Source organism: Pseudorasbora parva, chromosome 11 (assembly GCF_024679245.1).
Source record: "Pseudorasbora parva isolate DD20220531a chromosome 11, ASM2467924v1, whole genome shotgun sequence".
Lineage (NCBI taxonomy): Eukaryota > Metazoa > Chordata > Actinopteri > Cypriniformes > Gobionidae > Pseudorasbora > Pseudorasbora parva.
Window position 1 is genome coordinate 32,229,341 of NC_090182.1, and position 13,312 is coordinate 32,242,652.

The 13,312-nt window shown below is 35.2% G+C and overlaps 1 protein-coding gene across 2 annotated transcripts in view; it reads right to left on the reverse strand.

Annotated features, from left to right (window-relative positions):
• Positions 1–13,312, reverse strand: part of glra1 (glycine receptor, alpha 1) — a 95,539-nt gene that overhangs the window by 21,200 nt on the left and 61,027 nt on the right. For both annotated transcript variants that reach the window (XM_067457821.1, XM_067457820.1), the window contains 3 exons: positions 11,097–11,179; positions 10,031–10,168; positions 1,151–1,365 (listed from right to left, as the gene is read on the reverse strand). In XM_067457821.1, coding sequence (XP_067313922.1) covers positions 1,151–1,365; positions 10,031–10,168; positions 11,097–11,179 — 436 coding nt within the window. The remainder of the gene's footprint in view (positions 1–1,150; positions 1,366–10,030; positions 10,169–11,096; positions 11,180–13,312) is intronic.

The window sequence follows — 13,312 nt, forward strand, 5'->3', positions numbered from 1 at the left end:
ATCTGAAAATCTATAAAGTACTACATCAGGCTGAGTAAGTAAAACAGGTACAGAGAAATTATGGTTACAATTTCTGTCATGTTATAAAGCAATTATGTCAACAATCTTCAAAAACCACACACTAAGAAAAGGGGACATGAGAATAAGAACTGAAATAAGATTTAAATAAAGAAAGAAATACAGAAATGGGCAACTATAGAAGGTCATTGAAAAATTCTCACCACAAATTGATATCAATGCAAAGCATTAATGAATATTGAATCAGCTTTACCAATGCAATAAGCTAAATAAGTACGAAGAACCATCTGAAGACTTGGTTACTCTTTATGAATGTATGTCTATTCGGGATGTCTCTGACAATCAGCATTTTGGCAATAAACATTTTGCACTAAACATTAATTATAAGAAATTCCCTCCTATAGATGAAATTTGGCAGTGGCTTTACACTTTGTATAAGTTAATTTATAGACACATCATGGCTTAGATACATATTACATATTTGGCTTTCTTATAGGGCAACACGATTTGGAGAAAAATCTAATTGTGCATTTTTCTGATAACAATTTTGATTATAAATAATTCTAGGTTTTCTGCACAATTTGGCCAAAATTTTGAGATGATATACTAATAATGCTACAAAATAATACGATTAATTATTATTATTATTCTTACAAAAATATAAAAATTGGACAAAAAAAATATAAAATAAATACTTTTGTAATATTTGACTATTTAATAATAATAATGATGATGATAAGAATAATTATTTGCTGACAAGCCTAGTCCCAGACTAAAATATACAGAAATATAATTTTTTTTACATAATACACCCCAGCAATTTTTTTCTAAGGCATGTTTATAAAAGGCTACTTTTCCTGTTTTTTTCTAAAGCCTAATCTATCTAAGCCCTTTTTTCCGAACAAGGACTTTAAGTCTTAAAATCTTTTTTTATGAGGTTGAGTTTGGTCAGAATTATGTTTATGTAGACGGGAAGTGATAATTGTTGGGAAGGGTGATTGAGTCCACTACAGCCCATGATATATTACAGTGTTATACATCAAATACATTAAAATATGCTTGTGAACAGGGTACACTCTACACCATAAGGGCATTGTATTGTGGAGATGTTTATGCTGGAGACCCAACTGACCTTGGGAAGAGATGCTCTAGATCCTGAGCTCTGAGTGGTCATGGTCAGCACAGTTGTGATGCCTAAGCCTACACGGGCAGGAGCAGCATCCATGTTGATCCAGAAAGACACCCAAGACAAAATGACAATCAGGAGACTGGGAATGTACATCTGGATCAGATAATAGCCCATCTGTCTCTCCAGGTGGAAACGAGCCTCTATGCATGTAAACTTCCCTGAAACACAAATAGTATGTGGCTTTTATTGTCTTTGATTCTCTATTGCTTTGTCTTTGCAGGTTTAAGACAGGCCTTTTAAACAGGGTTGCAAAATACTTGGTTAATATTTAGAAACCATATTATTGGTTATATAGCTATTGCTTTGCAACCCTGTTAAGTTAAGTTTACCAAATTAAAATACAGACAGTGTATCAAAGCAAAACAGAGAGCATGACCAGTGGTCCAATTATGAACGAATTACTCTGATTTAAGTCCTAACCAGCATATGTTTAATTCACTAAAAAGAACAGTGTATATACACTGCATACACATTATGCATTTTGTCAATAGTATCTTCTAAAAAGGAATCAGACTTGGAACCAGAATAATCAAATCCCACTCCTAGTTTATAGCCCCATGACACTTTCATGTGTGTTCCCTCACTATAACTAGACAGCTGAGCTGAAAATGTCAGGGTCAAGGTTCATTTAACTTCCACCATTTACTCAAGCTTTTGCAGTTGTTACAGAGTCAATGCAGCATAAACCTCTATATTATTCCCTTACTCCTGGGAATATTATATATTGACTGCAATGTTGCATTTATGAATATAGATAAAGACATAATGGGAGTTGCTAGTACTAAAAGCAAACATAAGTATCGACTCAAACAGAAGCTTAAATAGAAAGAGCAAACATTTTCTTTGAACTGCAATCTTTGTTGACCGTAAACAGCCAAGCGAAAAACAGTAGGGATGCAACTGACCAGCACTAAAATTAAAGCTACACAAGAGCCTATTTTTCCCAAGGGACATGGAGGACGCATTCAAATGAGGAAGACAAAGTGAGAGGAGGAGGCTGGACTGCAGAGCTTAGGCCTGCTCTGCAAATCAAAATAGATTGCTGCTAATAAATCTGAGAAAAACGACACTTTAATTTCCGGATAATGCTTGACTGGGGAGCAGCAGAGCACATGTACTGACTGTCCAGTGCTCGTGCTGGAGTAACACGACTATGCAGAGAGAAAGAGAGAGAGAAGAGAGAGAGAGAGAGAGAGAGAGAGAGAGAGAGAGAGAGAGAGAGAGAGAGAGAGAGAGAGAGAGAGAGAGAGAGAGAGAGAGAGAGAGAGAGAGAGAGAGAGAGAGAGAGAGAGAGAGAGAGAGAGAGAGAGAGAGAGAGAGAGAGAGAGAGAGAGAGAGAGAGAGAGAAGCACTGAGAAGGTAAGTGATGATTAGAGTGTTAAGCCATTTTCAGGGTCTTTGACACACACAAACAAAGGTGATAGGTGAAGTAAGCACACCGAAGAAATATGACCTGTGGCACATATGAGAGATTTGAGCAAATATTGAACCTTATTAGTCTTTAAATCTGACTGATATTAGTAATCTGATAGATAAGAGAAAAGTGTCATTATACAATTATTATACATTATACATACAAAATCAATATAAGCACACATTTCCAAGTGAACTTTTTTAAACTCAATTTTATAGACTTTTATAGCGAACATTTGAATATTCTCATATAAATAAATTAAATAAATACATAAAATACACAAAATAAACCAAGGAAAAATATTTTTTACATTTCTTTAATCCATATTTTCAAAGAAAATAAATGAAGAAACAATAAGCACATATACCGTAATTGTCTTGATCTTAAATAAATACATTTAAAAAACAATAAATTGTGTTTTAATAGCTTTATAATGTTTTACACATTCAGCTTGTGTTTCATGAATGAGTCTCAATGCTGTGAGTATTTGGCTAATGTTTTATAATAGAACAAGATAATAATGGGAATGTGCTCTAGGTGAGATTGGCAAGAGGAGTTTGGAAGCTTTGAAAACTGTGTGAAAAAAAGTTAAATGTTAGGAAAAAAAAGAAAAAAAAAGTAATGTTAATAGGGCTGGACATCAAACAATGATTTGACAAAACGAAAACTCTACTATGAGTATTGAAAAACTATTTATCTTTCGGTGCCAAATGTCAGTTCCAAAAGCCAAGCGGCTGTATCTGTGTGAGCCTGTAGCATACTTGCATGTAAGGTCCAAAAGCAGCTGTGATTGGCTGTCCACCACCAAATGAAGGGGAGTATTTCTGAAGATACTCGCAGTTGCAGTCACACAATACAAGTGTAGTTGTTTTTTTCTCATGTGTTCTACCGCATCGTTTCACAATGCCAATGACTTTATAAAAGTGGAAGCTGAGTCAGCAAAGTGCAACATATGCAATTTAAGTATTGCAACCAAACACGGCGGTGTACTCATACTAGGCGTTATGAACCGCGCCCGAGAGCATTTGATCCCCAAAGCTTGGTTCGTTTGACAAGCGAGCACTCCGTTCCGTGCATACATATACATACATATATATATATATATATATATATATATATATATATATATATATATATATATATATATATATATATATATATATATATATATATATATATATATATATATATATATCCCTCTATGGTACGGTGTTGCCTCCAGGCAACATAATCCATTTTGGATTTTGGATTCTTTTTAATCAAATGAAACACCATTTTATTGTTCAAACCTATCTCAGGGAAGTAGAACTCAGAAACAGGGGTCCATTTTGTGTCCTGTTTCTGCACATGGGCACAGGTCACATGGCTCCATATTTTCTTCAATGAAAAGGGCATTTTTTTTCACAAATTTCCATCCAGTTAATCACCCACAAAAAACATGAATCACCTTCACTGGTAAGTAAAGAAGTATTTTCAAGAACTTTACATTATATATCATCAAATGTTTTAGAGTAAATAACAAAAAACTGTGTGTTGTCTCAAGGCAACACTGTACCATAATGGAATCGCGTAAGGCCATACCAGGCGAATTTGCATTTTTGCACAATATTGTAATACATGTATAAAAATAGTAATAATAGCAAAAATAGTCATATGATCGGCACATTTTCTATAGCACTCAAAAAAGGTATAAAACACAGCTGATGAAGGTGAGGATGAGGTGTCATGGGATGAGGAAGATACTGACAATCCGGCAGGGAGAGAGTGGATCAAGATGGATATGATAACTTGATGTGATAAATTGATGTAATAACTTTATGTGATGGCTTGATGTAATGGTTTAGTAACACTGGTGTTCCATAATGGTACAATGTTGCCTGAGAGCAACAGCTGAATTTGAAATGTTACTTTTTATTAAATATGAAATTTGTAATAGATTATAAACTGATTAAATGTGTTTTAAAAAGAGATTGATGTCTCAAATAAACATATTTATTTTTTTCTACATAAAAATGTAAAATGTTTCAATTTGTCCATTTTGGTACAATGTTGCCTTGAGGCAACAAACGTTTAAAAAAAAAAAAAATACAAAAATTATGATTTTTTTTTAAAAACACCACAAACAATTATTTCCTCATTGAAATCATATTGTGTATATGCACACTGTATATATAAGTATTTGAACACCCTGCTATTTTGCAAGTTCTCCCACTTAGAAATCATGGAGGGATCTGAAATTGTCCTCATAGGTGCATGTCCACTGTGAGAGACTTAGGGTGCTTTCACACCTGCCTCATTTAGTTCGGTTGAATCGTACTAGAGTTCGTTTCCCTCTTTGGTGCGGTTCGTTTGGTCAGGTCTGAAAGCAGCAATCGCACTCGGGTGCGCACCAAAAGCGGACCAAACAAGCGTACCGAGACCTCCTTGAAGAGCTGGTCTCGGTACGATTACAAACGAACTCTGGAGCGGTTTGTTTGTGGTGAGAACGTGATCCGACCTCGAACAGAACCAACTGCAAAAGTACTGATCATTTTTGGACTGAACCAGCTGCTGTAGTCGGCTGCGCTGACATTGTGTGCATGATATTATTACCTGATAGATCGTTGGCAATATTTTCGGGAAGATGAGCATGTCAAGAGTTAATAATTAATGCACGCCTCCTCTTGAAGTGACGAGTGATGTGCGGTCGCCGTCTGCAGTGCATTAGAATGTTGTTTCACGTCGCATCCGCGTGTCATTATAGAAACGTATTGTTTGCATACTGTGGTAAATACACACAGTGTAGTAGATTATGGCCAGGGACAAAACTGGCCCGTGCAGTCGTCTCTCCATAGTGTTATTATAGTTTGCTGGCTTTGCCTCTTCTGCTGGAATTTTCCCACACGTAAATTCTGACCAATCGAAAAGCAGTTTAGGAAATACGCCATGGCCAATGAGTGATGTGGATGTTGTCACGTGCCTGCGTTTTGGTTCGTTTCAACTGGTTCGGACCAAAGCAATCAGTGTGGTGTGAAAAGGAACCAAAAAAGCTGAAAAATGCAACAATGTATAATTGTTTGCCCTTGGTTTGGACCAAATGAACCGAACTAGAGATGTGAAAGCACCCATAATCTAAAAAAATTTTTCCCCAGAAATCACAATGTATGATTTTTTTAAAATATTTATTTGTTTGATACAGCTGCAATTAAGTATTTAAACACCTGGGAAAATCAATGTTAATATTTGGTACAGTAGCCTTTGTTTGCAATTACAGAGGTCAAATGATTTCTGTAGTTTTTCACCAGGTTTGCACACACTGCAGGAGGGATTTTGGCCCACTCCTCCACCCAGATCTTCTCTAGATCAGTCAGGTTTCTGGCCTGTCGCTAAGAAACACGGAATTTGAGCTCCCTCCAAAGATTCTCTATTGGGTTTAGGTCTGGAGATCATGATATGCTTTTTACAGAGCCACTCCTTGGTTATCCTGGCTGTGTGCTTCGGGTCATTGTCATGTTAGAAGACCCAGCCTTGTCCCATCTTCAATACTCTAACTGAGGGAAGGAGGTTATTCCCCAAAACCTTGCAATACATGGCCCTGGTCATCCTCTCCTTAATACAGTGCAGTCGCCCTGTCCCAGGATGGTGTTCTTGGGATGGTACTCATCATTCTTCTTCCTCCAAACACTTTAGTGGAATTATGACCAAAACGTTCTATTTTGGTCTCATCTGACCACATGACTTTCTCCCATGACTGCTCTGGATCCTCCAAATGGTCACTGGCAAACTTAAGACGGGCCTGGACAAGTGCTGGTTTAAGCAGGGAAGCCTTCTGTGCCATGCATGATTTCAAACCATGACGTCTTAGTGCACTACCAACAGTAACCTTGGAAACTGTGGTCCCAGCTCTTTTTAGGTCATTGACCAGCTCCTCCCGTGTAGTTCTGGGCTGATTTCTCACCTTTCTTAGGATCATTGAGACCCCACGAGGTGAGATCTTGGATGGAGCCCCAGTCTGAGGGAGATTGCTCAAACAGTGGACCTTTTTTTTCACCAAGCTGCTTGGCAATTTCCCCATAGCCCTTTCCAGGCTTGTGGAGGTGTACACATTTGTCTCTAGTGTCTTTGGACAGCTCTTTAGTCTTGGCCATGTTAGTAGATTATTACTGATTGTATGGGGTGGACAGGTGTCTTTATGCAGTTAACGACCTCAAACCGGTGCATCTAATTTAGGATAATAAATGGAGTGGAGGTGGACATTTAAAAGGCAGACTAACAGGTCTTAAATTATTCTTTGATTAGATATTTAATTTATTGTTTATCTTCATGCTTGTATATCTACAGGAATGCTAAACATGGTTCTGTTTCAATTTTATTTGGCTGTACAGTCGATGTGGAGAAAACAGTGAATTTCAATTTATCATATAGCGACAATGTGGGCAGAGGAGTAATATAGTTGATACCGTTAATTTAGTAATTCATTTTATTTGGATATTTAGTTGAATATTTAGATTTAGAAAATGTTTGTGTCCCCAACTGAGCAAGCCAAGCCAAAGGCGATTGTGGCAAGGAACCAAAACTGTCTTTATCCCATTATTTCCTACATCAGAGGCTTCGGCCTTTTTGACACGGTGTCATTTGAATTCAGCCATCCATCATAAATAATCAGGCAACTTTCACTGTGTCTGGAGCGAGCAGCCAAGCACCCTAAAAAACGAAAGCAATCCTGTCTACATTGGATGCAGCAAGAGTATCGCACATTCTATATCTGATGACTTCAAGAACTCGCCGGGCGGGGAAAGATTGATGCGGCAGACCAGGAAGAGTCGGGGGACTTATTTAAGTTTTTTGATGTTGCTGCTTTATTTGGTAATATCTTGTGGCCACTGCATTTTTCTATGTTGAGTTTCAGAACAAAAAAACAAACAAAAACTCATTAATCCAATGTATTGAAACCAAACTTTCCAATAGTTTTGGATTTGTATTGCCATCCTAACATTAAGAAAGCGATGAACTTGATTTTTAACTAAGTTCCAGAATGCGTCAATAAGATGTTTGTTTTACTGGAGATTTTAAACAAGACACCATTCGGTGGAGGCTTTTCAGTATGGAGCTAGAAATATGACAAAATGATCAGAATTTTAATTGTATAAATCTGAATTATTGACAGGTGTAATCTAACAAAATTGAATATTATGTTGCATTTTACATAGTTCTGAATTTTAATTTTTAAATGTTGAATATAGAACATTTGAAATTGAACACATCTGAAATGTTTTTATGTCGAAATTGTATAGACATGTATTTTCAAATAGCAGATATTTTGTTCTGAATTAATAGACTGGAAATACTCCGTTTTTGAAAATACAGATTTAAGATTTCAGATGAAGAACAAATTCAGATCATCAAATTCAATATTCTGAAATTCAAACCGCAGAAATTTAGATCTTACAGAAAGTCAGACCGCAAACCGCTACATGCATTCGGTTTGTTTCTACCATTTATTAGTAATGATTTACACAGTTTGTTTACTATTTACTATTTACCTGAACATTTAGTATTGTGCAATATAGCACACAGATGGTGAGGGACATTTTGGAGGGAAAGAAGTGCTGCATTTTATCATTTAAACATGTGGCTTTTCATGAAAATTCTATAATCCAAGATTGACACCACTTTATGACGTCATAATATGCAAATTAGATGAAGATGTTAAAATGAAATTAAAATGCCAAAATTGAATGTTTTAGGAAAAAACCTCTGGCGCCTAAAGGGTTAATCAGAACCGGCCTGTTTTATTTAATTGTGCGGTAAACCACACAAAAAATTTGAAATCTAGCCAAAATCTAATTTTCCATGCATTAATAGGAAGGGTTTATGATGTCACCAACCCAAGAAGAAGCTTGTTGTAGTCCAAACCGGCCGTCTTTGTAGGCAATAAACTGCCATAACTTTAAAAGACAATATCTCTGTTTGCATGGAAATTTCAGCGCTTTAATTTTGCAGATACTGTTAATGCTCAAGCAGCAACATTACACATGAACTAAAGTTAAAAAAGTGAAATTGCAACCACACCTTTAAGAGGCTCCTCTGTCCTCCACTCGCTACCTGTATTAATGGTACACGTTTGAACTCGTTATCAGTATAAAAGACACCTCTCATAGTTGAAACGTATCTATGATGAATATTACAGGCCTCTCTCATCTTTTTAAGTGGAAGAATTTGCACAATTGGTGGCTGACTACATACTTTTTTCCCCATTGTACTTAAACTTTATTTGCAACAACCAAAACGTATAAAGCATATGTAATGTGCATACATGTTTCACAGTGTTAGCAAATTAATCAATCAACTTTATTTATATGTCGCTTTTACAATGACGATTGTTTCAAAGCAGCTTCACAGTGTTAAACAGGACAATATTGCAACAAAATTTGATTTGGCTGTACAGTCGTTCTGGAGGAAACAGTAATTTTATCAGCTTATTTTAATTTATCATATAGCGACAATGTTGGCAGATCAGTATTATAGTTTATAGAATTAAATACGACCTAATTAATTAATTTTATTTGTAGATTTAGTTGAATAATGTGGATCATAATTTTAGTGTCCCCAGCAAATGCGTAAAAGGATAATGTCTTGGGTGAAACTATTCCACATTCAAAACTGTTACCCATGACTATCAAAGTGATTGCAAGAGAGGGTCAAAACATGATAGAAAATAACCTTACTTCTAAATTAGGATTTTTTTTAAAATGTAAAACATCTTGATAACATTATAAGTGGACTGCAGAGAGCATTATAAAATTTAACTGTAACAATTATATATATATATATATATATATATATATATATATATATATATATATATATATATATATATATATATATACAATTATATATATATATATATATATATATATATATATATATATATATATATATTACTCATCATGCCTATTATGATATCATATAAATGTGACCTTAAAATGCTTAAGATAAAAAAAAAAATGAACAAAAATGAATTTCTTTTGAACAAAAGAAAAAACAAGCTCATTAGCTCAATGGTAATAACTCAAGAAAAAGAGAAAATCTGCTCTGACTGTCCCTGCTGTTTTGGCTTGCTTCTATTTTCGATCTGAACTAGTCTGGCCTTCAGCAATTTTCCAGTTTATCTGGAGTGTAACAAATCCTGACTGTCAACGCTGACTGAACAGATGGTGTTTAACCCAATCGAAAGTTCATGTAGAAGATTCAAAGCAGAGCTGTGGTCCACAACCTTTCATTGAACTCATTTTGGTTCCAAGTGCTTCATATCAACGGATCCAATAATAGTTTGCGTTTGTGTCTAGCCATATTTAATGCAATGTCAGCTCTGAACAAACAGTACAGCTTCACATGTATATGAATATCACACGATGAATGACACTTACCTGTATTGTAGTGTTTGGTGCAGTAGCGCAGATCCTTCTCTTCCTTCAGTATAAACTGAGGTAACGTCAGTCCATCTGCTACCTGCACGGCTCCCTTCTCGTCCCACTCAAATATAAGATCGTTCATTGTGTAGCCAACTAGTGAAGGAAATATGAAACAATAGTGTTGTCCATGAAAGTGAAATAAGAGTTTAAGACAAGAGTTTAATATAGTCTGAAATTGGATTCTGCACGCAAATCGCCCACCTCATACATCTCTGAAAGAAATTACTAAACATGCATTTCTTGAAAAAGTAATAATATATACAGTCAACCCAAAATTTATTCAGACACCAGATATAATTTTTTACTAGTGGGTGCAGGACACTATATTTCATTTATGTAAACAAGGATAGCAAAATGAAGTACACTGTGACATATTATACCCAAAAATTCTTCATACAGTGGACTATCAGTAAAATGTATACAAATTTGGGAACAAAATTATTCAGACACTGACCTGACCATGTTTTGTTTAAGCGTTTTTTCTTTAATTGATAATGTGACCTTTTACACCACAGACTGAACAAAACAAAGCATTGCTTGGTCATTGACCTAAATTGGTATTATCTAATTGATTACTTAAATTTGACCACTGATTGGTTGATTGTAATCCATTAGATACCTTTCTATCAAAGCTATCTGTCATTAACAAGATGATTTTGTTTTTTTTGTAATTGTCTGCATTGATTTTAATGGGAGAGATTTGTTTAAACAAACCTGCCCCATCCATCACCCACGCCATATAATTTGCTCATAACTTTCAAAATGCTTAGGTCAAACAAAGTTTCCTCGGCAGAAATGCGCTATAATTTGGCATATTCGAGAATCAATAGTAAATAACAGAAATTTGTAATGGCAGGAAGGGCCGGAGTTGCCTTGTGTTCGAAGCGTCTCTCTGCTGACTGCTGAATCTACTTGAAGGTGGCCTTAAATCACTACGGCTGGTGCCAGCCAGTACAACATCCATCTCTGCACCACTGAATAAATCCTCTCCATCTGGCTGAAAGGATCAGGGCATACTTACAGCTCTCCAGCTGCATTATACAGGTCTGCACATCCATAGGGAAATTCTTCAGGTCCATGGGGCAGGCCAGAATCAGTGTTATTCTGGGAACAACAACACCAGCGATCAGCAAAAAAAAATAAAAAATCTCCACAACAGATAACATTAATCAGCTCTTACTTTCCTCCTATTCCACTAGTGAAATTAATACTTTGATCAGATAATTGTTATAAAATGTAAATTTCGATTCCTCTCATCGATTCCTTTGTGTCCATTTTAATACAACTTTAAAGCATTCAAGAATCAACTCGCGAGTTGTTTTCTGTGCTGCATGCATACGTAACAATATATTGGATCTGTGCAGCTCTTAAAGTGACAGTAGCCTAATATCCCTGTTGCCTTCTATATAACATTGATTTAACAAAAAAGGCTTGCAAAAAAAGAAATACAAAATCCAAAAAAAAAAAAAAAAAAAAAAAATCACTCTTACATAACATTTTCTGAAGAAGTTATAATAAAATATATTTTTACAACTATATTTTAATCTATATTTTATTCATAAAGTGCAGTGTTATTTTACATTTGAGTAAATTCTGAACCTGAATACATGAAAATCTGAAAACACTGTTTATTTCAATCATTCAGTCATCTGAATTTGTTCAGTTTTATGTAATTCTTGCGATTGTTAATTTTTTTTATTTGTTCTTTTTAAATTACTAAGTGTTTACTTTTCCTTAAAAATGTTTGAAATGTATATTAGTTAGACAAGTTGTATTTGCTTTAGTATTTCGAAACCATAGCCAAAAGTTCCTGTGTAAATGTTCTTTAGCCTGTATATTTGTGTTCATGATATTCAGCTTCAAAACATGCTCTTCTTTCTTAGAAATGTTGTCTTGTTTCTAGTCTAAATATCTAACAATTCTTAAATCAAGATGCAATTACTAAAGACTGTTCCAACATCAGCAACATAAACAAACGTTACTGCGCATGCGTGCTTTTGTGGCCCAAACCTAACTTCCGGTAGATGTCTATAACAACAGAGGCTGCGTTATCTTTCTTATGCGTTATCATCTTTAAGTTTTAATTGTGCAACATTATCTTATGTATATGTTTTTATTGTTTCAGCAAGTTCATTATAAAAAAAGAGTGGGGGAAACACCTCCCTTAAAGGGTAGTTCACCCAAAACTGAAAATCCTGTCTTAAATTAGCTCCCTCATGTCGATCCCAACCAGTAAATATCTTAAATTGTGTTCCAAAAATTAGATTGATTTTATATCTCAATTCAGGACTCGACATTAAAGCTTGTCCTCTTGTCCAGGACAAGTGGATTTTTTGAAGGAACAAGTGAAAGAGATTTTTACTTACCCGACGGACAAGAGCCTGATTAAAATGCCAATAACAAAAAATAACTAGCGAATCACCAAAATGCAAGAATGATTGTGCATTCATTTATATATAATCTATAATGAACTGACGATAACAAGGTCGCGCTGTTGACGCTCGTGCAGCCTCTCGAAGAGAAATCGAAACACTTAAAGGGTTAGTTCACGTAAGTAATGACTCACACTAATGTCGTACCACACCCGTAAGACCTTCTGAAAAGTCACCTGCTGCCAATTTTTTAAATATTTTTTTCAGTTTTAGTCATTTTTTCAGTTTTTAGTAATTAATTTCAGTATTTAAACTTAGTTCAGTTAGTTGTCAAGGCAGCATTTTTTATTTTCCATTAAAAAGGAAAGTTCACCCACAAATTAAAATTGAAGTCTATTGAAATCAATGGGGACCATCATCTGTTTGCTTTCCGACATTCTTTAAAATATCTTCTTTTGTGCTCAGAAGAAAGTAATTCATACAGGATTGGAACAACTTTGAGAGGGTAAATGATGACAGAATTATCATTTTTTAGAAGCACTGTCCCTTTAAGTTTTTTCAAATTTGTATGCTTTATTTTTAGTTAACAATAACGCAGCACCCAATAATTACAATTCTGCATCATTTGCTCACTGCAATGACTTTTTTCTTCAATGGCTTCAACCGCCACTGCAGCTCTCAAATCAAAAATGTTGCAGGTCGTTTTGGTTTTATGAGACACCTGGTTATGAGACACAAGAGAACCAATAATATTTGATGTTATTGATGTCCAACCTGAAGCACAGGTGCCAAATTTGATTTGAGAGCTGCAGCAGAGGTGAATATTATCAGTATAACTTAAATGCCATGTTTCTTATTCAGAAGT